The sequence below is a fragment of the Elephas maximus genome, chromosome 1 (genome assembly GCF_024166365.1).
Source record: "Elephas maximus indicus isolate mEleMax1 chromosome 1, mEleMax1 primary haplotype, whole genome shotgun sequence".
Classification (NCBI taxonomy): domain Eukaryota; kingdom Metazoa; phylum Chordata; class Mammalia; order Proboscidea; family Elephantidae; genus Elephas; species Elephas maximus.
In genome coordinates this window covers 103,895,570-103,923,283 of record NC_064819.1, presented here as the reverse complement: position 1 = coordinate 103,923,283, position 27,714 = coordinate 103,895,570, and the positions used below count along the sequence as shown (strand labels likewise).

The 27,714-nt window shown below is 46.3% G+C and overlaps 1 protein-coding gene across 5 annotated transcripts in view; it reads right to left on the bottom strand.

Moving 5' to 3' along the window:
- The window catches only part of DAAM2 (dishevelled associated activator of morphogenesis 2), a 152,005-nt gene that overhangs the window by 98,026 nt on the left and 26,265 nt on the right, over window positions 1–27,714 (bottom strand). For 2 of the 5 annotated variants that reach the window (XM_049891370.1, XM_049891374.1), the window contains exon 1: window positions 24,789–27,141. The exons of 2 other annotated variants lie outside the window; for them this stretch is intronic. In XM_049891370.1, coding sequence (XP_049747327.1) covers window positions 24,789–24,891 — 103 coding nt within the window. In that variant the 5' untranslated portion in view covers window positions 24,892–27,141. Of the gene's footprint in view, window positions 1–9,643; window positions 11,422–24,788; window positions 27,142–27,714 lie in introns of those variants that run through there. One more of the 5 variants, XM_049891388.1, reaches the window with a different exon arrangement.

Genomic DNA, 27,714 nt, shown 5'->3' with positions numbered 1-27,714 from the left:
GGTCCCAGCATGAAGTGAGAAAAATCAGAAACAGAAACAGAAAACAAACAAACCCGCCTGGCCTCCAGGGGTTTGGGGATTTTGGAGGGTCAGGTGGCATTTTGCATCTGTTCTCCAGGAAAGAGGAGCTGCTGGTCATACCACCTACACAACAATTACTTGAGGGTCCTGCTGGAAATGCAAGAAGCAAGAGTTGAGACTCCCAATTAAATACCAAATGACTTCTCTCCAGCTTCAGGTCACCACAGCAATGCTCACCTTTGACAACAAGCTTGCTTTCACAAAGCGGCCCCAACCACTCTCCAAATGGGGCCTTGTCCTGTAAGTGATGGGAGACTGGCTTACAGAGGGCAGGAGCCCTGAGATTCCCAGGGGCATAAGGGGAAGGCCCTCAAAAGTAAAAAATATATATCTGCCACCAATTGCTGGTTAATTAAACTAGTTACACTAGATTCTGAGAACCAGACACAACCACTTCTTCCCCCCGGCCTCTCCGCTTCCAGCGGAGTAGCCAGTAATTGTGTATTTGTTATTTTTTCCCACTGTCTCTTTTTTTCTTTTTAATTGTGTTAAGTACGTATATAGGAACCCTGGTGGCACAATGATTAAGCACTTGGCTGCTAACTTAAAGGTTGGCACTTCAAATCCACCAGCTGCCCCACGGGGGAAAAGACCTGGTGACCTGCTCCCATAAAGATTACATCCTAGGAAACCCTATAGAGCAGTTCTGTTTCATCATATAGGGTCACTGTGAATTAGAATCGACTCAATGGCACACAACAACAAATGTAGATGTAACATTTGCCATTTCAACATTTTTTACATGTACAGTTCAGCAACACTAACAATGGTCACCATGTGGCACACCCATCACCACTATCCCGTTTCCAGTGTTTTCCATCACCCTTAGCAGACGCTCAGTGACCGCAAAGCAGACTCCTCCTCCCACCACCCCCCGTGACCACTAATAAACTTTGGTCTCTGTACATTTGCCTTTTCTACATATTTCATATAAGTGGGATCCTACAGTATTTGATCATACAATAAATGTAAGAATTAAAACCATAGATCTCTCAGAAAAAAAAAAAAAACAGGAGTAATACTTCAGGACTTAGTTTTTAATAATAGATTCTTAGACATGACACCAAAAGCATGAGCAACAAAAGACAAAATAGATAAACAGGTCTCCTAGCTATCTTTGAAGGCAGCCAGATACTGAGCTGGCAGGTGGAACCTAGACTAAGCCAGATGCCCAGGAGGGAAGGAACCCAGGCTCACTGGGCACCGACTATGCCACAGGCACACCACGTGCCTTATCTGATATTTACTAGCATACCTCCACCTTCCAGGACACACATAGAATGTGGGTGTCATACCCATTTCCCACTAGAAAATGGAGTTTCACAAAGGCCAAGTATCTGCCCAGGGCCATTTGGCAGTGGTACAGCAGGACTAGGAGCCTTGGAGGTGCAATGGTTAAACGCTTGTCCAAAAGGTCGTCGGTTCAAACCCACCTAGCGGCTCCACAGGAGAAAGATGATCTGCTCCTATAAAGATGGCAGCCTAGAAAACCCTATGGGGCAGTTCTACTCAGTCACATGAGGTCACTATGAGTCAAACTTGACTCAACGGCACCTAGTAACAACAACAGAGCAGAATTGGGCCCCTCGCCTACCCTCTTCTGCCCAAGAGGTACTGGAATCACTGCATGCTGAGTTCAGGTTGAGAACTGCAAGTGAATCCCACACCTAAGGGGATGCGAACCCACCTGTAACTGCAGGCACACACAACTGGGAGAGAACGCACCTGTGTGTGCTGGGCCGGCCCCACCCATGCTCCTCGAAGTTGTTTTCTTGCTTACCCACAACTCTCAGCGATCTGATGCCCACCTGCCAAATGACACCCATGGTTGGGGGAGTGGTGTTGGTGGAGGCCCAGCATCTTCTCCCTGGCAGCCCAGAGAGAGTGGGAGCAGGTGAGAGGGTGGCATGTGTGAGAAAGCGCAGCCTGGCTCAGGAAAGTCCCCCAGGCAGAGCTGGGCTGCTTCTCTAAGAATATGGTTAGCTTTTTTAAATTCTCACAAAGACAGCATGAAGGAGAGGGATCCCTGTCCAGCGCTGCACCTTGGCAAGTGGCAGGTCAGCTACCTGGGCCCCACCTGGAGCCATCCCCAGATCACCCCTCATAACTCTCCAACTACAGTCAAACAAAACAGCTGCTGTCCAGTTGACTCTGACTCATGGCAACCCCAAGTGTGTCAGGGTGGAATTGTGCTCCTAGGGTTTTCAGTGGTTGCTTTTTCGGAAGCAGGTCACCAGGCCTTTGTTCTGAGACACCTCTGGTTGGACTCGAACCTCTGCCTTTGGGTTAGCAGCCAAGCACATTAGTTGTCTGCACCAACCAGGGACTCCAGGCAGTTGGAATAACCTGTTTCTAGAAAAGAAGCGTGGCAGGTCCCAGGGAAGGCTCTTGTACTCCCTTCTCCTGCGTTCACCCAGCTGGCCTTTCTCCATATTCTACCCCAGGAACAGGGAAGAGGAGCAGAAATTCTGAACTCTGGACTCTGATGGGACTTCCTTGGCACGTTCTCTTGTTGAGAAGGTGCCAGCGGGTCCTCTCTGGCTCGCACGTTCCCCTCTTCAAGCTCTCTCTGTCGGCAGGAGCTGAGAGGCCCTCCTGTGTGCTGACATAAACTCCTCTGTCCAGAGTTTGCAGAACCTTCTCTTTCAGGGATTTGTGCTTGTTTTCTTAATTAACTGAAAATGCTAACACAGGAGCCCGGGAGCTGGCAGGGGCCTGGCCTGCAGCGGCTGCTAGAGAAGATTCTTGCTTTGAAATCTGGATCTCTCTTACCCTCCTCGTAACGCTGCACAGGGTGTCAAACAAACAGGGACACAGGATTCCAGGATGTGGGGCTGGGCAGGCTCAGGTTGCAGGGCCAGTGATGGATTTAGTGACCAGACACTTCAGTGCCCAACTCAGGACAGGGTCCTGATTTCCCAAAATAGCATGGTACATCCCGAAGCCCCCTGCTGCAGCTCTGACTCAAGGGAAAAAAGGGAGAGGTCATCAGAGTCAATGCCAACAATATCCCAAGGACCTACTGCCTGGTGGCACTGAGCTGGGGGTGGGGGAAGTGGCAGAGAGAGCCGAGCCTTAGCGATTCCTGTTCTGGAGCAGATAAAGCTATGGACAAATCACTGAATGTAGCATAAAACGAAGGTGCCCTGATGGTGCAACGGTTAAGCAGCTTGGCTGCTAACTGCAAGGCGAGTGGTTTGAACCCATCCAGTGGCTCCTCGGGAGAAAGACTTGGCGATCTGCTTCAGTAAACACAACAGCCTAGGAAGCCCTTTGTGCTGGTTCTACTCTGTCACATGGGGTCACCAAGAGTTGGAATCGACTGGACAGCACCCAGCACAACATCATAGGAAGAGTCACCCTTAAGGTCTGTAGCAAGGGATGGAATCACAGAGGAAAGGAGGAAATCACTGCGTCAGTGAGGGTTGGAGGGTGGAGGGCCATGTAAGGACTCAGAGCACAAACATGTGACCTGAAGAAGGAGTACAAGTCTTGTAAGTAGACAGGGTACAGGGGAGGAGAGGAGGAGGAAGGGCACTCTGGACGGGGGTGGGGGGGCTGCATAGCCAAGGCTGGGAGCATGAAAGAGAAAAGCGTGTTCAGGGAAGGACAGACATGTGATGTGGCTGGAAGAGTGGGTTTGTAGGGGCATGAGGAGAAGGATGTGGGGCAGAAGACATACCTGGGAATGTAGAAGGGGAGGGGATGAGGCCCATCATACTAAAGAGTTAAGCCTGTCTTGGGGAACCATTGACTGTTTTTAAGCAGAGGCTGACTCCATCAGTAAACCAAAACCAAACTCAAACCCGTTGCCCTAGAGTTGATTCTGACTCATGGCTACACCATGTGTTACAGAATAGAACTGCTCTATAGGGTTTTCTTGGTTGTAATCTTAATGGAAAAAAGCCAAGGGGCACAACAGTTAAGCAGTTGGCTGCTAACCAAAAGGTCAGTGGCTCAAACCCACCTAGCGATGCCACAGGAGAAAAGACCTGGCGATCTGCTTCTGTAAAGATTATAGCCTAGGAAACCCAATGGGGCAGTTCTGCTCTGTCACATGGGGTCCCTATGAGTCAAAAATTGACCTGACATCTCCTAACGACAACAATCTTAATGAAAGCAGATAGCCAGGCCTTTCTCCTGTGGTACCACTGGGTGGGTTCCAACCACCAACCTTGAGTTTAGTAGTTGATCGCAAATCATTTGTGTCATCCCAGGACTTTGACTCCATCAACAGTATAGGCCAAATCTAGCCCACTGCCTGTTTTTATATACAGCCGCACTGGAACAGCCATACCCATTCATTTACTGTTATGTACGGCTGCGTTCATGGTGCAAGGGCAGAGCTGAGTGGTAGGGACAGGGATCCTATGGGCCACAAAGCTGAAATATTTACTATCTGGACCTTTATGGGAAGAATTTGCCAACTCCTCATGTAGAAGATGAGCAAGGGGAGAGAGTGCTCTGGAGAGAGGAAAACCAAGGTGACTGCAAGAGTCCAGGTGAGGGACGGTAACCAGAGAGTGAAGATATATATTGGAGCATTACTGAAAAGTGGGTATGGCTGCAAGCTGTCTCATGGAAAGACCCAAAACCTCAGCAGGAGGAGGAGGAGAAGATGGAAGAGGAAGGCGGGGAGGTGCAGGCTGTGAGTCTCTTTTCTCCAGCTCCTGCACTGGTGGGATATTCATTCTGGACATGGTGCAGGTTGCCCAGCCCTGTCTAAGAGTCAGGGTACCAGGCACCAAGGAGGATCTTGGGGTTGTGAGCCCTGAGTCACAGCCATGGTTCCCTACATCAGGGATCGCAGAATGAACTTCTCACCTAACAGCTGAGCCCCGGCAGAGGCTGGAAGTTCTGAAATGACCAGAGAACAGCCCTCTTTGAAAGGAAATTACAAGGTGTTCCAGAGAGGCCTCGCACTCCCCTTTCCCAGCCTCAGCACAAGTGGCTCCATCTGCAAAGACCCAGTTGTTGTTGGGTGCCGTCGACTCAATTCCAACTCATTGTGACCCCATGTGACAGGGTAGAACTACCCCATAGGTTTTCTAGGCCATAATGTTTACAGAAGCAGACCTCCAGGTCTTTCTCCTGAAGAAGTGCTGGGTAAGTTCGAACTACCTACCTTTAGGATAGCAGCTGACCACTTCACACTGTGCCACCAGGGGTCATTACAAAGACCCAGAGAGCAGGTCAAAAAGCAGAGAGATGGTGGGTCAGAGCAGGGCTCCCGGCTCCTGATTCAAGGCCTTCCTCTCCCCTGATTCCCAGGTTCCTCTCTGAGTCTCTGGACCGGGAAAATCCTGAGTTGGGGGATCAGGAGGCTGGATGATGCAGGACACCCACGTGATTTGTCCCAGCTAAGTCCAGTTCACTCTGTCCCAAGGAGATGGGGATGTTGAACCATTCCCTCATTTAAAACACCCTTACTGTCCATCTCCCTTCTTGCAGTAGAATCAGCATAAAACGAAAAACCAGTTGAGGTTGAGTCAATTCCGACTCATGGTCATTACATGTGTGCAGAATAGAGCTGCTCCCTAGGGTTTTAAAGGCTGTGACTTTCTGGAAGCAGACGGCCAGGCTTTTCTTTCCAGGCACCTCTGGGTGGATTGGAACAGCCAACCTTTTGGAACAGAATTGAGAATCCAGACATAAATCCATCCACATATGAGCAGCTGATATTTCACAAAGGCCCAAAGTCAGTTAAATGGGGAAAAGATAGCCTCTTTAACAAATGGTGCTGGTATAACTGGATATTCCTCTGCAAAAAAATGAAACTAGACCCATATCTCACACCACGCATGGAAACTAACTCAAAATGGATCAAAGACCTAAATATAAAATCTAAAATGATAAAGACGATGGAAGAAAAAATAGGGACAACACTAGGAGCCCTAATACATGGCATAAACAGTATACAAAACATTACTAACAATGCAGAAGAGAAATCAGATAACTGGGAGCTCCTAAAAGTCAAACACCTATGTTCATTCAAAGACTTCACCAAGAGAGTAAAAAGATTACCTACAGATTGGGAAAAAGTTTTTAGTTATGACATTTCTGATCGGTGTCTGATCTCTAAAATCTACATGATACTGCAAAAACTCAACAAAAAGACAAATAACCCAATTACAAAATGGGCAAAGGATATGAACAGACACTTCACCAAAAAAGACATTCAGGCTGCTAAGAAATACATGAGGAAATGCTCATGATTATTAGCTATTAGAGAAATGCAAATCAAAACTAAAATGAGATTGCATCTCATCCCAACGAGGCTGGCATTAATCCAAAAGACACAAAATAATAAATGTTGGAGAGGTTGTGGAGAGACTGGAACACTATACACTGCTGATTGGAATGTAAAATGGCACAACCACTTCAGAAATTGATTTGGCACTTCCTTAAAAAGCTAGAAATAGAACTACCATATGACCCAGCAATCCCACTCCTCGGAATATATCCTAGAGAAATAAGAGCCTTTACATGAACAGATGTATGCACTCCCATGTTTATTGCAGCACCGTTTACAATAGCAAAAAGGTGGAAGCAACCAAGGTGCCCATCAACGGATGAATGGGTCAATAAATTATAGTATATTCACACAATGGAATACTATGCAACAATTAAGAACACTGATGAATCTGTGAAACATTTCATAACACGGAGGAACCTGGAAGGCATTATGCTGAGTGAAATTAGTCAACTGCAAAAGGACAAATATTGTATGAGACCACCAAACTCTAGATAAAGTTAAACACAGAAGAAAATAATCTTTGATGGTTATGAGGGCATGGAGGGAGGGAAAGGGATATTCACTAACTAGATAATAGACAAAAATTTTTGTTAGGTGAAGGGAAGGGCAACACATAACACAGGGATAGTCAATACTATGGGATTAAACCAAAAGCAAAGAAGTTTCCTGAATACAACCAAACACTTCAAAGGCCAGAATAGCAGGGCCGGGGGTCTGGGGACCATGGTTTCAGGGGACATCCAGGTCAATTGGCATAATTAAGAAAATGCCCTGCATTCCACTTTGGTGAGAGGCACATAGGATTTCAAATGCTAGCAAGCAGCCATCTAACATGCATAAATTGGTCTCAACCCACCTGGAGCAAAGAAGAATAAAGGACACCAAAGACACAAAGTAAATAGGAGCCCAAAAGACAGAAACAGCCACATAAACCAGAGGCTCCATCAGCCTGAGGCTGGAAGAACTAGATGGTGCCCAGCTACCACCAATCACTGCCCTGACAGGGAACACCACAGAGAAACCCTGATGGAGCAGAAGAGTGGGATGCAGATCTTAAATTCTCGTAAAAAGACCAGGCTTAGTGGTCTGACTGAGACTGGAGGGACCCTGATGGTTATGGTCCCCAGACGTTTGATAGCCCAAGATTGGGACCACTCTGGAAACCAACTCTATAGACAGGGATTGGCCTGGACTATATGACAGACAATGATGCTGGTAAGGAGTGAACTTCGTGACTCAAGTAGACACATGAAACTATGTGAGTGACTCTCAGCCAGTGGCAACATGAGAAGGAAGAGGGGGACAGGAGCTGGCTGAATGGACATGGGGAATACAGGGTGGAGAGGAGGAATGTACTTTCTCATGAAGGGGAGAGCAGCTGGGACTGCACAGCGGGATATGTATTGCTTTTTGTATGACAGAATGACTTGATTTGTAAACTTTCACCTAAAGCACAATAAATAAATTAAAAAAAAATGTTAAACACCATCATCTTAGGAGACCACTTTGTGCCAACCAGCACAGAGACACAAAGTCAAGCACGAAAATCTCATGCCAGTAGTAGGTTACACGGTGGCCGTTCACGTGATTCAGAATGAGTGTATTCAACTTTTAGAATGCTATTGAAATGAAAACACAAAGTGAAACATTTTCCAAGGAAAAGAACATTTTCACTCAGAGAGCACTCAGACCTTGGAGAAAACATTCACGTATTCCCTACCCCCATCCCACCAAGGGTCTCCAGGTCCCAGTTTGAAAGACAATGGCACACACCATGGAGTTAGATTGGCATGGATTTCTTCCAGTCTTATTTCCAGCTGTATCTTCAATGCCCACCACCATGTCTGGCACATAGTGGGCCAACAGTTTGACTTTGTTGAGCAAACAAATGAATGAATGATTGAATGAATGAATAGGTTTGAGACCTGGATCCACAACTTTTCAGCTCTGTACATGGAGTCACTGTGAGTAGGAATCAACCTGACGTCAATGGTTTATGAGTTTGCGTGTGTGTGTGTGCGTGTGTGTGTGTGTGTGTGCCCTTAGAAAATGCCTTAACCTCTCTGGGCCTCAGTCTCTTCATCTGTAAAATCTCCTAACTTACTCATAACTCAAAGAATTGCCTTGAGAATTAAATTAGATGGAACCTGTACAGCCCTTGGCACGATGATCACACACTAAAGGCATGGAATAAATAGTAAGTACTACAGTTATTGTTCCTTTTCAAAGACAGCTTTCATCTTGTATGGAAAACGTGTTTCAGGTCGTCACACCTTCCCAGTTTTCTCATGTTGCCTCACACCTCAGTTTTCTCTTTCAGTAAATCCCCAGCACAGAGCCTGGCACAAGTAGCACAGGGAAGGTCTGTCAAAGTGGTACTTAGCAGGGTGCTTCACTGACCCTGAACCCCTGGCCTCGAGTAAGTGCTGAGGGCTGAGGCCACTACTATGTCCTGCCTCCCACATGGGAGGCCACTCCCTAGGCACAGACCCCAGCCCTCCAGCCGTACTTGGGACTCCAAGGCCAGGGAGCTCACCTGTGTCCACGCCTCAGGAAATGGGGCCAAGGGACCATTTGCTCTGAGAGAGTGAGGGGTGGCGGCTCAGCCCCATCCCCATCCCCTCTGCTGCACAGGGCCCCTCCCTTCATTCCTTCTCATGCAGCACTCTGGGCAGCGTGGGCCTCCCCTGAGGCGCTGTTCCCAGGCTCCAGCAACAACAGGCTCTCCATTCTTCCCTGCCCTTGGCAGCCTGCTTCCTCCCACTGCAGCTCTGACTGCTGCCGCCCATGGGTAGTTGCCCTCAGCCCAAGGGCACAACACAGACCTCTCTAGAGCCTGGGGAGCAAACCCAGGGCCTGGTCTGTCCCTTCACCTCAAAGAAGTGAGATTGGCCTGAGTCTCCCCCTGAGATATAATCCCAGGGTTACTCACTCCACTCAAAGACAGCAAAAGCCATTTGGCCTCAGCATCTTCACAAACAGCCTCACTGACCACGTATGCTCTGTTTTCCCAAGGAGGGAGAAATCTGACATCTGCCCCCACATTTTTACCACTTGAACCAGGCCTCTGGTTCCAGATATTTCCAGATGTCAGCTCCCTGCCTCAAGGGTGACAATCACTGGGAGGAAGGAGGGGCTGTCAGTAAACAATTCTCTGTCCCTAAATCTAAGGCTCGCTACCCACTGAGCTTCCCAGCTCCCACATCCATCTCCTTCCCATATCTGGCAAGAATCAACAGCACTCAACCCCAAATCTGAAATCCGCACTCCAAAGAGGAAGATGCAATGTGAGTTTCTTTCACTTACCAAGTTTATCCAGCTATTTTCCAACTTTCTTTTTTAGGGATCCTGAGCTCAGTCCTCAAGAATGATCCTCTTATGTCCCAGAGCCAGGGCTGGGGGGTGGGAGCCCAGGGCAGCAGTTGGGGCTGCTGGCAGGGAGTCCCTCTGTGGGCATGGATTCCTGGGGAGTGTGCACTTGATTCAAAGCAGCCCCCCTCCTCCGGAGGCTCCAGCATGCTCCAATCCTGCCCAGGAGGGTCCCAGCTGCAGCCCAGGCGGCACCCAGCAGGGAAGGCGGGGTGGCTGTGGAGTTGGGCTGCCTTTCTTAAAGGGATAGACTGCTCTGAAAGGCCCCAGGGGGCGGCAACACAGCAAAGAAGAAGCAAGGATGAGCCAGCATTCTCCAGGGAAAAGCTCTGAACAAGCACCAGGACCCTGGCTCACTGCTTGCCTAATCCTCAGGACTGGCACGCTTGTCCACTCTCCTGACATGTGGGGCACTGAGGCAGAAAGTCCCTTCTCCAGCGGAAGTTTCTCTATCTGCAGCTCTCCCAGCTAGGGCCTGGCTCGCACAGAGGGCAGTACAATAACCAGCAACAGTTACTAACCCATTGGCTGTGTGCAAAGAAGCCCTGGTAGTGCAGTGGTTAAGCGCCTGGCTGCTAACTGAAAGGTTAGCAGTTCAAATTCACCAGCTGCTCCGCAGAAGAAAGATGTGGCAGTCTTCCATAAAGATAATTGTCTAAGAAACCCTGTGGGGCAATTCTGCTCTGTCCTATAGAGTTGCAATCCACTCAATGGCAATGGGTTTGGGTTTTTTGTTGTTGTTTTGTTTTACTGTGTTCAAGGCATTTTCCTAAGTGCTTTGCAAGAAGGAACTTCTTTAGTCCCCCCAGCAACTTTAGAAGGTAGCTCCTGTTGTTATTGCTATTGTTATTCCCATTTCACAGATGAGGAAATGGAAAGATTAATTACCAAAGTCTCACTGCTAATGAGTTCGGATTTGAACATAAATTCCTAAGTCAGGATTTAAACCTAAGTGGTTCAGTTGAAGCTTCAGCCCTAAGCTTCCCCTGGAAGGATCCAAGAAAGCCTCTCTATATCAACCTGCAAGTGTAGACGGAGCGCCTACCAGGGACAGGTTTAGTGTAGAAAAGGCCACATGTAAGGTAAGGTGCCTGCCCTCAAGATGCTCACTGAAAGGAAGTAACACCCCAAAGGCTAATGTCGACTTTGGGGCGGGGAAGAGGGTGTATTTACTTCTGTTTTTCATCTTTAGTTTTCTATATTTCTGTGTTTTCCATGTTCTCTAAGATAAGCAGTTATTCCTTTTATAAAGAGAAAAAAAATAAAATAAAAATATACCCCCTGTCCCCCATCCAAATACTTCAAAAGACGGAGACTAGCGCAGGAAGATTTATGTATTCTACATGGACATTCCCAGAGGGAGGAGAACAGCAAACTTTAACAAGACACAGCAGTACTGTGATTAATCTGAGGTAAGCTTTGTCATTGTTGTTGTTAGTGCCATTGAGTTGATTCAACTCATAGCAAGCCCAGGTGACAGAGGAGAACTGCCCCACAAGGTTTTCTTGGCCGTACTCTATGCCAGATCTTCCTCCTGAGGGACTGCTAGTTGGGTTTGAATTGCCAACCTTTTAGTTAGCAGCCAAGTGCTTAACTGCGGTGCCACCAGGGCTCCTTGAGTTAAGCTTTGCCTATGAGTTAAGCTTTGCCGATTATAGATCTCTAAGCAATTTTTAAATAAAATCCAAAGCAATAGCTCTTTCTTTCAGCCAAAACTGAGATAAAAATTTTTTTTTTTTTTTCAACCTGGAAGATACAAAGCACAGTGAAGCCCAAACTCTTCGCGTGTTATTTAAGATACTTCATGATCTGATCACCAACCCCTCTCTCCAGCTTCCCCTCAATCTGTTCCCACCCACCCCACCCAGCTGCTACGATAGACTACCAGAGGTTCCCATAAGCCTATCTGGCACTCTGGCCTTGCTCCTGCAGTGCCTTCTTCCTGGGATGTCTGCCACTCTTCCTGTAAAGTCTTTCTCTTCCTTCAAAATTGGCTCAACTGTCACTGCTCCTATGGAGCCTTCCACCCCACAAGCAGATTGCTCGCTCCTTTCTCTAAGCTCCCATAAACTTTACCCATTCAGAACATGCTACTGGAGAGAGCTTCACACTATATTCTAATCAATTCAGTGTCTTCACTCACTCTTCTCCACCAGTCATCTAGCAGTTTGTCATTCTGCAGCGGTGTGTGTGTTACTACGATGCTGGAAGATGTGCCACTGGTATTTCAAAAACCAGTAGGGCCACTCAGGGTGGACAGGTTTTGGCAGAGCTTCTAGACTAAGACAGACTAGGAAGAACAGCCTGGAAATCTACTTCCAAAAATTAGCCAATGAAAACTCTATGGATCAAAACAGAATATTATTTGATATAGTGCTGGAAGATGAGCCCTCTAAGTTGGAAATCACTCAAAATACATGGTGGCTGCAACAGGGGACTCAAGCATACCAACAGTCATGAAGACAGCCCAGGACCAGGGCCATTCTGTTGTACATAGGGTTGCCATGGGTGGGAGCCAGCTCAACAGCTACTAACAACAATTCATTTTTCTATCGCTGGTGCCTGGAACTAAAAACGTTTGTGGAGTAAGGCTAAGGCAACACGTGATAATAACATTAACAATTGTCTGAAGAACATGCGTCATTTTCCACGCACTTCCTTGTACATTATGTCATTTGGGCTCCATAACAACTGGCCAGGGTGGGTATTAGAGGTGTCAAGCATGAGAGAGGCAAGTAATGGCTTGGGGCCCTTGAAACTCTGCCCTTCAGAGATTAGGTTTGCCTGGATGGCCTTGGGAGGGCTGGCCAGGTGCCCTGACCCCGTTTCCAGCTAGGCCAGGCTGTTCCCATCCCCTGTCCCTGCCCTCTATGTGCCTCCCGGTACTCCAGGCAACAGATCCTTGCCCTCGGCTCCCCCTCCAGACAGGCAGGGGGACACCAGAGAGACAGTGGGCATGGAAATGAGTGTTCCCAGCTGGTGTGTGCCACACATTCTCTCTGGGCTACTGAACACAGCATGGCCAGGATGCCAACAAGGCCACAGCTTCCAGTCAGAACCCTGTATGATCCTGCCAGCTTCATGGAGGGAAGGCCTGTTATGCAGCCCCAGTGTGCCCAAACCCTGGTATTGGGGGTCACTAAGAGAGGGTGTGAACCAAAGATACACAGAATTTCAGAAGCAGGAGGAAACTTAGAGTCACATAGCTCAATACCTCCTCTAAAACAAACCACAACCAAACCCGTTGCCGTCAAGTCAATTCCAACTCATAGCGACCCTGTAGGACAGAGTAGAATTGCCCCATAAGGTTTCCAAGGAGCAGATGGTGGATTTGAACTGCTGAGCTCTTAACTGCTATGCCACCAGGGCTCCTCTAGACCACCAGAAAAAACTAGGGCCAGACTGGTGAGGGACTTGTCAGAACCCCAGAGCAAGATAGTGGCAAAGGCAGGGCTGACTCTTGTGACATTGTCCAAGTAAGGAAAAGGCAACCGAAAGGACTAGTGCTAAAAGGAAGTCAGAAAAAAATTATTTTGCAGGACATTCTTTATATATATGTATATGTATATATATAAAACCAAACCACTTGTCGTCGAGTCGATTCCGACTCATGGCGACCCTATAGGACAGCATAGAACTGCCCCATAGAGTTTCCAAGGAGTGCCTGTTGGATTTGAACTGCTGACCCTTTGGTTAGCAGCCATAGCACTTAACCACTACGCCGCCAGGGTTTCCTATATATATGAAACTTTCTTTATTCTGTACCAAGGAGTCCCTGAGTGGTGCAAATGGTTAAGCGCTCAACTACTAACCAGGAGGGTGACTGTTCAAACCCACCCAGAAGCACCTCAGAAGAAAGGCCTGGCAATGTGCTTCCTAAAGGTCTCAGCCTTGAAAACCGTAGAGAGTGCACTTCTACTCTGCACACATGGGGTCACCATGAATTGGAATCAACTTGACAGTAACTAACAACCACAATAATTCTGTGCCAAGCCCATGCTGACTGAGAGGAGAAACACTAAGCCCACACAAGAGGAAAAAAGCAAGGAAGTGGAGGTGACAGTTCCCAGAAGAGGGGACATAAGTAGCCAAGGCCTTCCCAGGGCACATGCAGGGCGTTCTTAAAGTGTATAGCACACAGACGATTCTTTAAAGCCATACCACACACAAAAACACGTGATGAAGAAAACAAATTCATGTAGGGAAGTGTTCAGTAGGTTTTTAAATTTAGTTCCCCCTGGAAGCAAGGCCATGTCCTCACCCTCCTCATTGCTTCACGTAGGAACACAAGGGCATGTGGATCTAAGTCGAAGACTATTTCTGCACTGAGTTAGCAGAATGCATTGAAATGGGGACACCATAGATTAACACTTTTTTTTCATCCTCCAGTAAAATTATTAACAGTTGTGATAAATATTGGTGCTTAGTCAAATACTTTTGTTCTCCAGCCCCTATACCCGGTGTATGGTAGACTGGACTTCCTGGCTACTTGTGTTTGGGTGGGGCCATGTGACTAAAGAGCTGAGAGTAGAAGTCGAATCCTGGTCTGCAGCATTTAATTGCCAGGTTCTCATTCTCTTTGGCACAGCAATTGTCAATGTTTAACCAGTTGCCTTTGGGTTAATTCTGACTCATGACGACCCCATGTGTCAGAGTAGAACTGTGCTCCGTAGGGTTTTTGATGGATGATTTTTCAGAAGTAGATCACCAGGCCTTTCTTCCAAGGTACCTCTGGGTGAACTCAAACTGCCAACCTTTCAGTCAGCACCCCAGTGTGTTAACCATTTGCACCACCCAACGACTCTGTCAACATTTAAGGTGTTACCTAGTCTGTCAGCGTAGGTCCCTGAGTGACAATAATGAGCACAGCCCCTCTGTTGACCCACTATGGACAGGTAGCACGTGTAAGAAATGCACCTCTGTTGTTTGAAACCACGAGAATTTGGGGATTATTCATTACCACGGCATAACTTAACTTACACTGACTGAAACACTGGGTGTTTGTCTTAGATGTGGGATGCTATGAGGTGAGGAGAGAAAGCCAGAAAAGGAATGGAATCAAAATCCAGGATTTTGATCCTGGCCTCACTCTGGGAGTCCCAGACCCACGGCTCTTCCTCCAGCTCCACAGCTTCCTCTGTGGTCTAACTTGGAATTCTGGGATGATTTTAAGCACAGAATCCAGCCACAGTTGTGTAAATGCCTCAAAGGTATGATCTCACTGGTCAAAGAAACTTCCCTAGAAAATGTTCAGAGTCGGGATGAGGAACCTGACCCTGGGCCTGGAATGGGAAGCTCTCCAAAGAACAAAAAGTTTCCACCACGGCAACAAGAATGTTAAACACGGTAAATAAATAAAAAAAAATTCTCGTAACTAAAAAAGGACCATGAGTATTTATAAGCCCAAAACCAAAGGCCATTCCTTGGTTCCTGTGAGGTTTGCTGCTGGATGGGGAGATTTAAGAGCATTAGGGAGGGTACTAGAAAGAAAGCTGGATGTCCTTGGCTCAAATGCAAATGGATGGGTTAAGTGTGGAGACTTTCAGGAAGAGCAAGTACAAAGTACTCATGATTCACCTTAGAAGTCAAGGGTGACCCAGAGGCTGCTGGGACTCTGTATCTTTCCTCTCAAAGGATAAATCTAGTCCCCTGACCTTAAACATACTACAGGGATAGGCTTTGCGGACAGAATAAGATAAACTACAGCAGGAAGAATTTAGTTGAGGCCAAAGGATCTCAATTAGATTTGTGTTCCCTGGGGAACATTTAGTAACCTCTGGAGACATTTTTGGTTGTTATGACTTGGTGATGCTGCTGGCATCTCATGGGTAGAGGCCAGGGATGCTGTTAAACATCCTATAATGCATAGGATAGGCCCCACAACAAAGTGCTGAGTTGAGGGCTGAGGTGGAGAAACCCTGGTTTAGACTAAATTCTTAGTTCTGAGTGTTTGAAGGTTTAGTACAGAGGGCTGGGAAAAATACTTACAGACATGATTCAACAGCAAAAACATACATAGGTATATGTTGTTGTTGTTAGCTGTTATCCAGTTGGCCCTTTAGTCATGGTGAACCCATACATAATGCAACCAAATACTGCCCAGTCCTGTGCCATTTCCATGATCTGCTACGTATTGTACCATTATGACCATAGGACTTGCATTGCCTGATTTTTGGAACTAGACCGCCAGACCTTTCTTCCTCATCTTAGTCTGGAAGCTCGGCTGACACCTATTAAGTATCACAGCAACATAAGGTACATTGGTCAGAAAATGAACCCAGGTCTCCCACATGGAAAACAAGGATTCTACCACTGAATCTCCAATGCCTTCAATATATAGATATGTGTTGTTGTTGTTAGGTGCTGTTGAGTCGGTTCCAACTCATAGCAGCCCTAAGCACAACAGAGCGAAACACTGCCCGGTCCTGAGCCATCCTCACAATCGTTGCTATGCTTGAGTTCATTGCTGCAGCCACTGTGTCAATCCACCTCACTGAGGGTCTTCCTCTTTTCTGCTGACCCTGTACTCTGCCAAGCATGATGTCCTTCTCCAGGGACAGATCCCTCCTGACAACATGTCCAAAGTATGTAAGACACAGTCTCGCCATCCTTGCCTCTAAGGAGCATTCTGGCTGTACTTACTCTAAGACAGATTTGTTCGTTCTTTTGGCAGTCCATGGTATATTCAATATTCTTCGCCAACACCACAATTCAAAGACATCAATTCTTCTTCCATCTTCCTTATTCATTGTCCAGCTTTCACATGCATACGATGTGATTGAAAACACCATGGCTTCGGTGAAGCGCACCTTAGTCTTCAAGGTGACATCTTTGCTCTTCAACGCCTTAAACAGATCCTTTGCAGCAGATTTACCCAATGCAATGCGTCTTTTGATTTCTTAACTGCTGCTTCCACGGTTGTTGATTGTGGATCCAAGTAAAATGAAATCCTTCACAACTTCAGTCTTTTTTCCGTAAATCACGATGCTGCTCATTGGTCCAGTTGTGAGGATTTTTGTTTTCTTTATGTTGAGGTGCAATCCATACCGAAGGTTGTGGTCTTCGATGTTCATTAGTAAGTGCTCCAAGTTTTCTTCACTTTCAGCAAGCAAGGTTGTGTCATCTGCATAACACAGGTTGTCAATGAATCTTCCTCCAATCCTGATGCCCCTTTCTTCTTCATATAGTCCAGCTTCTCGGATTATCTGCTCAGCACACAGATTGAATAGATATGGAGAAAGAATACAACCCTGACGCACACCTTTCCTGACTTTAAACCAATCAGTATCCTCTTGTTCTGTCCAAACAACTGCCTCTTGATCTATGTAAAGGTTCCTCATGAGCACAATGAAGTGTTCTGGAATTCCCATTCTTCACAATGTTATCCATAATTTGTTATGATCCACACAGACAAATGCCTTTGCATAGTCAATAAAACACAGGTAAACATCCTTCTGGTCTTCTCTGCTTTCAGCCAGGATCCATCTAACATCAGCAATGATATCCCTGGTTCCACGTCCTCTTCTGAAACCAGCCTGGCTTTCTCGCAGTTCCCTGTCGATATACTGCTGCAGCTGTTTCTGAATGGCCTTCAGCAAAATTTTGCTTGCATGTGATATTAATGGTATTGTTCTATAATTTCCACATTCAGCTGGATCATCTTTCTTGGGAATAGGCATAAATATGGATCTCTTCCAGTCAGTTGGCCAGGAAGCTGTCTTCCATATTTCTTGGCACAGATGAGGGAGCACCTCCAGTGCTGCATCTGTTTGTTGAAACATCTCAATTGATATTCCATCAATTCCCAGAGTCTTGTTTTTCGCCAATGCCTTCAGAGCAGCTTGGACTTCTTCCTTCCGTACCATCAGTTCCTGATCACATGCCACCTCTTGAAATCGTTGAACATCAACTAATTCTTTTTGGTATAATGACTCTGTGTATTCCTTCCATCTTCTTTTGATGCTTCCTGCGTTGTTTAATATTTTCCCCATAGAATCCTTCACTATTGCAACTCGAGGCTTGAATCTTTTCTTCAGTTCTTTCAGCTTGAGAAATGCCGGGCGTGTTCTTCCCTTTTGGTGTTCCATCTCCAGCTCTTTGCACATGTCACGTGTCTGTCAGTTTGTCGTACTGTGGTGGCTTGCATGTTGCTGTGATGCTGGAAGGTATGCCACCAGTATTCAGATACCAGCAGGGTCACCCATGGAGGACAGGTTTCAGCTGAGCTTCCAGACTAAGACAGACTAAGAAGATGGACCCAGCAGTCTACTTCTGAAAAACATTAGCCAGTGAAAACTTTATGAATAGCAGCAGAACATTGTCTAATATAGTGCTGGAAGATGAGCCCTCCAGGTTGGAAGGCACTCAAAAAATGACTGGGGAAGAGCTACCTCCTCAAAGTAGAGTCGATCTTAATGACGTGGATGGAGTAAAGCTTTTGAGACCTTCATTTACTGATGTGGCACGACTCAAAATTAGAAGAAACAGCTGCAAACATCCATTAAGAAGCAGAACCTGGAATGTACGAAGTACGAATCTAGGAAAATTGGAAAACGTCAAAAATGAAATGGAATGCATAAACATTGATATCCTAGGCATTAAAAAAAAAGTGAGCTGAAATGGACTGGTATTGGCCATTTTGAATTGGACAATCATGTAGTCTACTATGCTGGGAATGACAACTTGAAGAGGAATGGTGTTGCATTCATCATCAAAAAGAACATTTCAAGATCTATCCTGAAGTACAACACCGTCAGTGATAGGGTAATAAGACCAGTTAATATGACTATTATTCAAATTTATGCACCAACTACTAAGGCCAAAGATGAAGAAACAGAAGATTTTTATCAGCTGCTGCAGTCTGAAATTGATCGAACATGCAATCAGGATGCATTGAAAATTACCGGTGCTAGGAACGCGAAAGTTGGAAACAAAGAAGAAGGATCAGTAATTGGAAAATATGGCCTTGGGGACAGAAACAATGCTGGAGATCGAATGATAGAATTTTGCAAGACCAGTGACTTCTTCATCGCAAATACCTTTTTTAACCAACATAAACGGCAACTAAACACATGGGCCTCACCAGATGGAACACACAGGAATCAAATACACTATATCCACGGAAAGAGACGATGGAAAAGCTCACTATCATCAGTCAGAACAAAGCCCGGGGCCGACTGTGGAAAAGACCAGCAATTGCTTCTATGAAAGTTCAAGCTGAAACTGAAGAAAATCCGAGCAAGTCCATGAGAACCAAAGTATGACCTTGAGTACATCCCACCTGAATTTAGAGACCATCTGAAGGATAGATTTGACACATTGAATTCTAGTGACTGAAGACCAGACGAGTTGTGGAATGACATCAAGGACATAGATATGTAGACACACCAAAACTGACAGTACCACTAAGATATCCTGAGAGGTAACATAGTTCATATCAGTAGGGAAATAAATCTTATTTCTACTGTCTTCTCCCAGATAAGTCAGGAAACCGGCATGAAAATCGGAGTAGAAGCTACTTTATTTAGCAATTAAGTCTTCAGATTTGCAAACTGAGTCAAGGAGCAAAGTTTAGGATCGGGGCTACAGAAAAAAGATGGCTAAAGTGCTCTGCATAATAAAGAGAGAGGTTGTTTGAGTTGCTGGTGAGCATCAACAAGGGAGGGAGGAGAAAGGCCAAACAACAAACGTGACTTTGGCCAAGCAATCTTTTTTAGAACAGGGTTGTCCAATATTCAACTTCAAGCTGTTTGCGTTGTTGTGATGTAAACACCTTTCATCTCCCCTGTGGTGAAATGAATTCCCTTATGTGGCCTTTTGCCTTGGTTCTTTGGAAAAACACTTTGAGAGGTTTTTCCCTTAAACCCTGAGGAGTGACTTTTGCTCTAGTTTTCTACCCCAGAGGGTTCCTTATTTTTGTCCAGATGATTGACATTTCCTGGGTAAGCAGTAAACAACTTGTGGTTTGGTACTTTTCCTCTGGTCCTGGCTGCAGCCTGCCCTGTGATTGGTATGCACCTTGCAGGGAATGCTTAATAGAATATGCAAATGAAGTATCTGTAGCCTGCTATGCAAATGAAGTATCTGTGGTCTACTGAGAGGGGATTGGTCTGTTTGTGACCCACTGCCCACTGGGAGGGGCTGTACCTTGAAATTGACAAGGAGTTATGTATATACACAGCCAACCTCACAGAGGTTTTTGAGACAGAAACAGGAAGAGAAGAAGAAAGAAGAGAGAAGCAACAGAAAGGTAGAGGAGCTGTAACGTGGGTCAAGGACCATAAAATTAATGACAGCAACAGGCCCGGAAGGGGCCCTGCAACAGAGTTGGTGGTGAGAGATGGCAGGGCCGAGAGGAGTCTGTTCTCAGGGGGCTGAGAGGAGTCCTGTCCTCAGGCAGCTGAGAGGAAGCCTGCATGGTCGAGAGCAGCTGAAATTGCTGCCCTGCACTGAAGAATGGAGACTCTGCCTACATGCTTCTTGTTCCTGATTCTGAGTTGTAGCCTGTTGGTCCTGATCCCAAGTTGTACCCTGTTTATCCTTAATAAACCACTTAACTGTAAGTATGGTCTATGAGTTCTGTGTGGCCATTGCAAGAGATTATGGAATCCAGCAGAGAAGTAGAGAGTGCTGTGGGAAGGATGGCTGATGTCAGAATTGGTAAAAATGTTGGTGAGGGCAGGTATGTCTGACCTCCACCTCATAGGAATCAGCCTTGGGCTGGTCTTGATTTGCATTATCCCCCCTGAAGTTAGACAGGTTCTGATGCTACTAACATTAATCCCACCATTTCACATCCCCTAGCCTCCTTAAAGTTTACCATGCTCACAAAGGCCTTGTATTGTGTATGTCTGCATGTGTAAACCAGGTTATCCAGTTGCCATTGAGTCAATTCCAACTCATGGTGACCCATGTGTGTCACAGTAGAACTGCGCTCCATAGGGTTTTCAATGGCTGATTTTTCAGAAGTAGATTGCCAGGCCTTTCTTCCAAGACACCTCTGGGTGGATTCAAACCACCAACCTTTTGGTTAGCAGCAGAGTGTGTTAACTGTTTGCACCACCCAGGGACTCCATAAATCAGGGTATAAGGGCTGAATTCCATATCTGGGTCAATGTAGTACAAATGAGTCTGCTTGCATGAATCTAATAATAATAGTTAATATTTACGGTGGGCTTACGATGTGCCAGACACTGTTCAAGTACTTGAACACAGCGTCATTTAATGTTCACAGCTGCCCTATGGAGGATGCCATTGTTATCCCATATAATGGATAAGAAATCTCAGAGAGAGGGAATTTACACCACTCACACAATGAGTGAGTGGTGGAGGCAGAATTCAAATCCATGTGGTATGGCTCTAGAGTCCATGTTCTTAACTTCCAGCCCACCCTGCTTGTGACCAATGGAAAATTAATAATCCTGGCCAATTCAGTAGAAAGAGGAACTCAGAGCTCAGAGCCACCACCTCTTACTTTGAAATCTCTGGACCAGTGGTTCTCAAACTTTGGTGTGCCTCAGAATCACCAGGATAAAACACAGATTGCTGGGCCCACCCCCGAGTTTCTAAGTCAGGGGACCTGGGGTGGAGCCAAGAATTTGCATCTCTAACAAGTTCTCCGGTGATGCTAATGCTGTTGGCTCAGCACTTCTGTTCTGAAGGGATATGGGGCTCCCAATGGGATTCCAGTGATGTATTCTGAATCTCAATGACAAGGCACCTTAGGTGACATCTGGTCACAATATCAACTATTGAGTATCTATGAATTGGAAAAGGCTTACTCTAAAGAGAACGAAGGAGGAGCAGCATGAGTGTCAAGTAGAATTCAACCTGGAAGACGTCCTGGAGGCAGGCATTTAGACAGGGTTTGGAGGAAGAAAAAAGGCATAGCACATTTAGGAAACTGCTAGTGTAAGAGAAGGTGTGTGAGGGCAGGAACAGGGAAGACAGTGAAAATGGTTGTGCGCTCCAAAAAGCAGGACTCCAAAAAAGGGGTACTCTGCAGGCCAAACATCCAAACCCATTCCTACACTTGGGAATCCCACCACCATGGTAGCTAAAAAGGCCAGGTTCTAGCATGCCCAGCTTCAGTCAACCAGAGGCATCCACTCAGCTTTTTGATTCTGGAGCAAGGGACACAAGGAATCAGGGGCAGTTGGACGTTCATTATAGTGAGTGCTAGCATGCGTGCATCCAGGTTCTGGTAGTGATGGCGACGGCGGAAGTCAAGAGTCCTACAGTACCGTGGTGAGTGTCCCATGGTGGCAGTCCCATAGCGTCACCATGTTGGGCTCTGAGCAGTTGGCCTCCCTTAGTTCCTGACCATTCTTTGAAGCTGGCTCTGATCCATTGTGTTAGCTGCACAATGTAAATCCCATCTCCACTTGAATTAACTTTAAGAATTGGTTTCTGTTGTCTGTGAACAGTATCCCTGTTATGGATTGAGTTGTGTACCCCCCCGCCGTCCCCAAATATATGTTGAAATCCTAAGCCCTGTATTTATGAACATGACTTTGGAAATAGGATCTTTGAAGATGGTATCGGTTAAATGAAATCACACTGCAGTAGGGTGGGTCCTAATTCAATATGTCTTTATAAAAGAGGGGAGGAGACTCAGACACAGAAGGAAGAATGCTGCCTGAGGACAAAAGCAGAGATTGGAGTTACCGCTGTAGCTGCAAGCCAATGAATGCTTGTGGCTACCAGAAGCCGGGAGAGACAAAAAGGATCTTTCCCTAGAGCCTTCAGAGAGAGCAGGGCCCAGCTGACACCCTGAATTCAGACTTCTAGCCTCCAGAACTCTGAGACAATAATACATTTTATATGTTCTTATAAACTACCCAGCTGTACTTTGTAACAACAGCTCTAGGAAAGGTAATACAAACCACAACTGGAACAGATGGTACAAGAGCAAAGCAGGGTGGCTGAGGTCAAGAGATCCAGTGGCGAGTCTTGCATCTGCCCCTTACTAGCATTAGGCATTGGCAGTTAAGTGACAGAATTCTTGCCTCCCATGCAGAGGACCCAGGTTCCATTCCCAGCCAATGCACCTCACGAGTAGCCACCACCCATCTGTCAGTGGAGGCTCGCCTGTTCCTATGATGCTGGACAGGTTTCAGCAGAGCTTCCAGACTAAGATGGACTAGGAAGAAAGGCCTGGTAATCTACTTTCAAAAATCAGCCAATGAAAACCCTATGGATCACAAGGGTTATCTCTGCAATCGATCTTGGGGATGGCGCAGGACCAGGCAGCATTTCGTTCTTTTGTGCAAGGGGTTACCATGAGTGAGAGGCTGCCCTGGGGTTACCATGAGTGAGAGGCTGCCCTGGGGTTACCATGAGTGAGAGGCTGCCTTGACGACAGCATATGATCTTATCTAAAACACTTCCATAATCTGAACCTTGGCTTTATCATCTGTAAAAAGGGGATGACAGTACCTGTGGATCTATCTCACAGAATTGTTATGAAAACCAAATCAGACAGTGAATAATAAAGGGCTTCGTAAAATAAAAACGTGACCATTATATTTAGATGGGGAGTGTTAGGGTTGTAACTGGCACAAGATCCTTGAAGCCTCTGTAATAAGGGGCTCAGATTTGACCAGAAGGTCTCAGAGCTCCTCTAAACATCTAAACAAGGGAATGAATGAAATAGAAATAGATGAAAAGCCTCATGGTGAGAAATGACAGCAGGATTACTGACTTCCTCAAATCTGCTTGACACGCATTCCAGACACCAGGGCTCAGGCTCAAGTCCCCTTTCTGGGGAAAAGTGATTAATTCTGGTTACCCCTCCCTGCATCCCTGGGAGGATGCCTATTTGGTGAGCCCTATCCAGAAAGTCTAAGCAAGAAATGTGTGGTCAGAAGACACCCTCTTGCACAGAATGGGGAGCTGTGAAGGACAGTGTTCAGGAGAAAGGTGAGGTCAAGTTCAGATCGCAGCTGTGCAGTGGTGGGCCTTGCTCAAGGTTCTTAACTGCTCTAAGCCTTAGTTTCCAAATCTGTCAAATGGGACAACTAACAACCTAGATCTCACAGTTGAGAAAATCAATTATATGTAATTATAGTGCCCACCCAACCAAGTCTTCAACAATGGTATTAGAGCTATGTCCATGGCTGGGAAACCAAGCCAGGATCAAGGGCAAGGACGTGCTTTGTTGCTGCTCACAACCCATGCAGGAGCTGGGAGGTTGAATGCTAGATCCTTCTCACCTTCCATCCCCAGCGGGGATCATCCTGTGTTTTAGGGCTCTTCATCCAGTCCTGGGAAGGGCAGTGGTGTTCAGTGGTAGAATTCTCCCCTTCAGGAGGGAGACCAGAGTGCGCAGCCTGAGCGATGCGCCTCATGACCAGTCACCATCCTATCAGTGGAGGCTTGTGTGTTGCTATGATGCTGATCAGGCTTCAGTGGAACTTCCAGACCAAGACAGACTAGGAAGAAAGGCCTGGTGACTGACTTCTGAAAATCGGCCAATGAAAACCCTGTGTATCAAACAGTCCAATTTGCAACCGATCATGGGATGGTGCAGGACTGTACAGCATTTAGTTCCATTGTGCATGGAGTCACCATGAGCCAGCGGACAACTTCACAGCAGTTCACAACAACAGCAAATCCAATTTTGAGCTTTTACGTTACCCAACCATGCCCATGACCCCTTTGGAAACTTAGTTCAAAACTTTTCTCCTTACTTACAAAGTCTGCAGCACTAACTGGAAGAAAAAACAGAACACAAAACATCTGCACATACAATATGTACTTAACCCTGCTTTAAAAAATTAGTGCAAAGTGAAAGACTGAAAATGTTGACTGCCAAATGTTAACTCAACTGGGAAGGCAAGTTCCCCAAAGGACGGTGAGAGCCAATCCCGTTTCGAAATCTGGGTTATGGGCTTATAAGCTAATTTTATTTTTATTTTTGTATTTCTGGCTTCTTTTTCTTTTTTACATTTTCTATAATAAACTTATGTTTCTTTCATAATCAAGAAGGGAAAGTTATTGTTTTGTTTTGAAACCTCACATCCTGCTGAAAGCTTTTTTTGATTATAAGCCACTCCACACCCATTCTGTTCACTCTACTCACACGCTTCCTCTGGGCTCTTGTCCTTGGTTTCCAGCCTCTTAATTTGCAAGTGTAGCCAGGAGCAGTTGCCTTCTAAAAGTTCTTGAGCACATTGCCTATGCATTTAGCTTAGAGCCTCCAGTAGGCTGAGCTGCCCCAAAGTGGGACAAAAGTTTCCTCTCCATGGAAGGACAGCAGGACTCATTGCCTACTGTTCCCTCTGCTGGGAACCTCCCACCCCCAAAACTCACTAGACGGTTCTTTATTCAGTGAGTGAGTGCTTCTTGCCCAGAAGAACTGCACAGAGAGTGACCCGGAGGTGAGAACTACTAAGGCTGTACACACACACACACACATACCACACACACATATACACACCCCACTACACACATATACACACCCCACTACACACACAGCCTACACACATAGCACACACACCACATACACATACATACACCACGCATACACCACACACATATACACATGTACCAAACAAACCCACACCACACACACACCACACCCAGACACATCCACACATACCACATCCACACACATATATATGCACACCACACACACAACACACCCAGACACATCCACACACACCACACCACACACATCCACACACCAAACATACACACACACAAACCCTCTCTCAACTCCACACACATACACCTACACTCACATACAAATACACACGTACCACACACACACACGCACACCAATCTGCCTCTTCGTTCCTTCTGTATCCAGAGGAAAATGTCATCTGGTTAGTGCCCTCGGATGAACTGGGAAGGCATGTTCCCCAGCTGTGGTTTGGGAGAGGGTGGGCAGCTGGGGAGGAGGGGTGGCCGGGGCAGCCAATCCGCAAGCATCTGCTCTGAAATCCACACTTATTTTCCTGGACTGGACTAGGGTCCCATGTCCCATTGTGAAGAATCTCGCTCTCTCTTGGTGACACACACTTTCCTCAAGAATGCTTGGCTTTTTTATGAGGAATTCTTGTATATTTGGGATTCTTGGAAATAGGACAAAGACTAATGAATTGCTGGCTCTGCCCTAGGTTTGGAAACCCTCTAGAATACAGGGGTGGGGGGGAAGAGGGAGGCAGGAAAAGAGGGTGTGGGTGTGTTTGTTGCAAGGAGGAGAGTGGTAGTGTTGAGGTGCGGTATCAGATTACTCAAGTTACAGGCACTCCAGAGCTCCCCACCAACCCGGCCTCAGAAGCCGCCTTCCTTGTATGAAGAGAAGGCTGACACAGCAGAGTGTGGAGGTAGCAGATACTGAAGAAGGCTTGTGGAGACAGTCAGGTAGTTGACTGCTGAGCTCATCACAAAGGGAGATGATTGAGAGATAATGGGTGCAGTACAAGGGACATGGGTCTTAGAGTCAGGTATAGCTTGTTTTGAATCCCCTCTGCTAACTAGCTATAAGACTTCAGTCAAGTTGTATAAACCTGCAGAACCTAAGTTTCCTCTTCTGTAAAACCACTTTGCAGGGATATTTTAAGAATAAGATGTGTTGAAATGTGTAAGTGCTTAGGCCAGTATCTGGCAGATAGTGGGCCTTCAACAACAACAAAAAACAGTTTCCATCAAGATGACTTCAACTCATGGCGACCCCGGTGTGTCAGAATAAGCCATGCTCCGTAAGGTTTTCAATGGCTGATTTTTTGGAAGTAGATTGCTAGGTCTTTCTTCTGAGGAGACCATGGGTGGACTTGAACTCCAATCTTTTGGTTAGTAACCAAGCATGTTAACGATGTGCACCACCCATGAACTCTTAAAAATAAACAGTTGCCATTGAGTCAGTTCTGACTCATGATGACCCCATGTGTGTCAGAATAAAATTGCTCCATAGGGTTTTCAAGGATGGCTGCAACAATGGGCTCAAGCATAACAACGATTGTGAGGATGGCACAGGACCGGGCAGTGTTTCGTTCTGTTGTATAACAGGGTCGTTACGAGTTGGAACCAACTCAACGGCACCTAACAGCAATAAATGGTAGCTGTGGTATGGCAAATTTGAAGAGTAGAAGTTTCTAAAGCCCTTGGGGTAGTGGGCCAGCTGCAGAAGATGTGACAGTTGGGATGGCCGGGAGTCGGGAAGATATAGCTTCCTGAGCTAATGGCAACTAAATTTAAGCTTCCTCCTCATGCTCTTCAGGGGCCTTTGTATGTTCTGGCACATTTGAGCCAGGCCACCCTGCCCCATCCCTGACCACAGACCTCCTTCCACCCCAGATGCTTAAACCCAGACTGTCAATGTGTGAATTCCAGATCCATCCGAGTGAATGGTAGAAGGCCTAGAGATCCTGGGTCTCTTGGTTCCTCAACTTAAAAATTATCAGAAAGCATGCTGGCTTCTCCATAAAGATCAGGCAAACCACTTCCAACTTCACTGTCTAGCAAAGTCTATAAACTCTAAGTCATCCTGGAGAATGCAGGGGCCCAAGTTAACATCCCCCCCCCCGACTATGGCCCCACACGCCTGCAGCTCCCCCACCTCTACCCCCACCATGTAAAGCTCTAGTAACCTGGACAAACAGACCACAGCCCCCAGGGTGTTCTCGGTCTAACCAAGAAGGCAAAACACAGACATAAAAGACTGAAGAACGCAGAAAAACAAGAGGAAAAGAAAACAGCTTTCTTTCAAAGAAGCTCATGTATGCAGAGGGATCCTGAGGTGATTTAAGAAATCCACATTCCATGGGCTTCACTGGGAGGAGAGACTTTGTAGAGAGCAGGGGGGTCACTAGAGGGTGCGGGGGTTGCGGACCACACCAGGTGACACTGTCAGAGGGGGTGACACCACAATGACTGTCTATAAAATTTTTGTGCAGCGTTTCAGCAGAAATTTATTATTTTTTATGAAATATCCCTGTAGTCAGTTATAACAACAAGAGCATTTTTTGTAAGCCCAGCTTACATGTATCAATATACCTATGAGG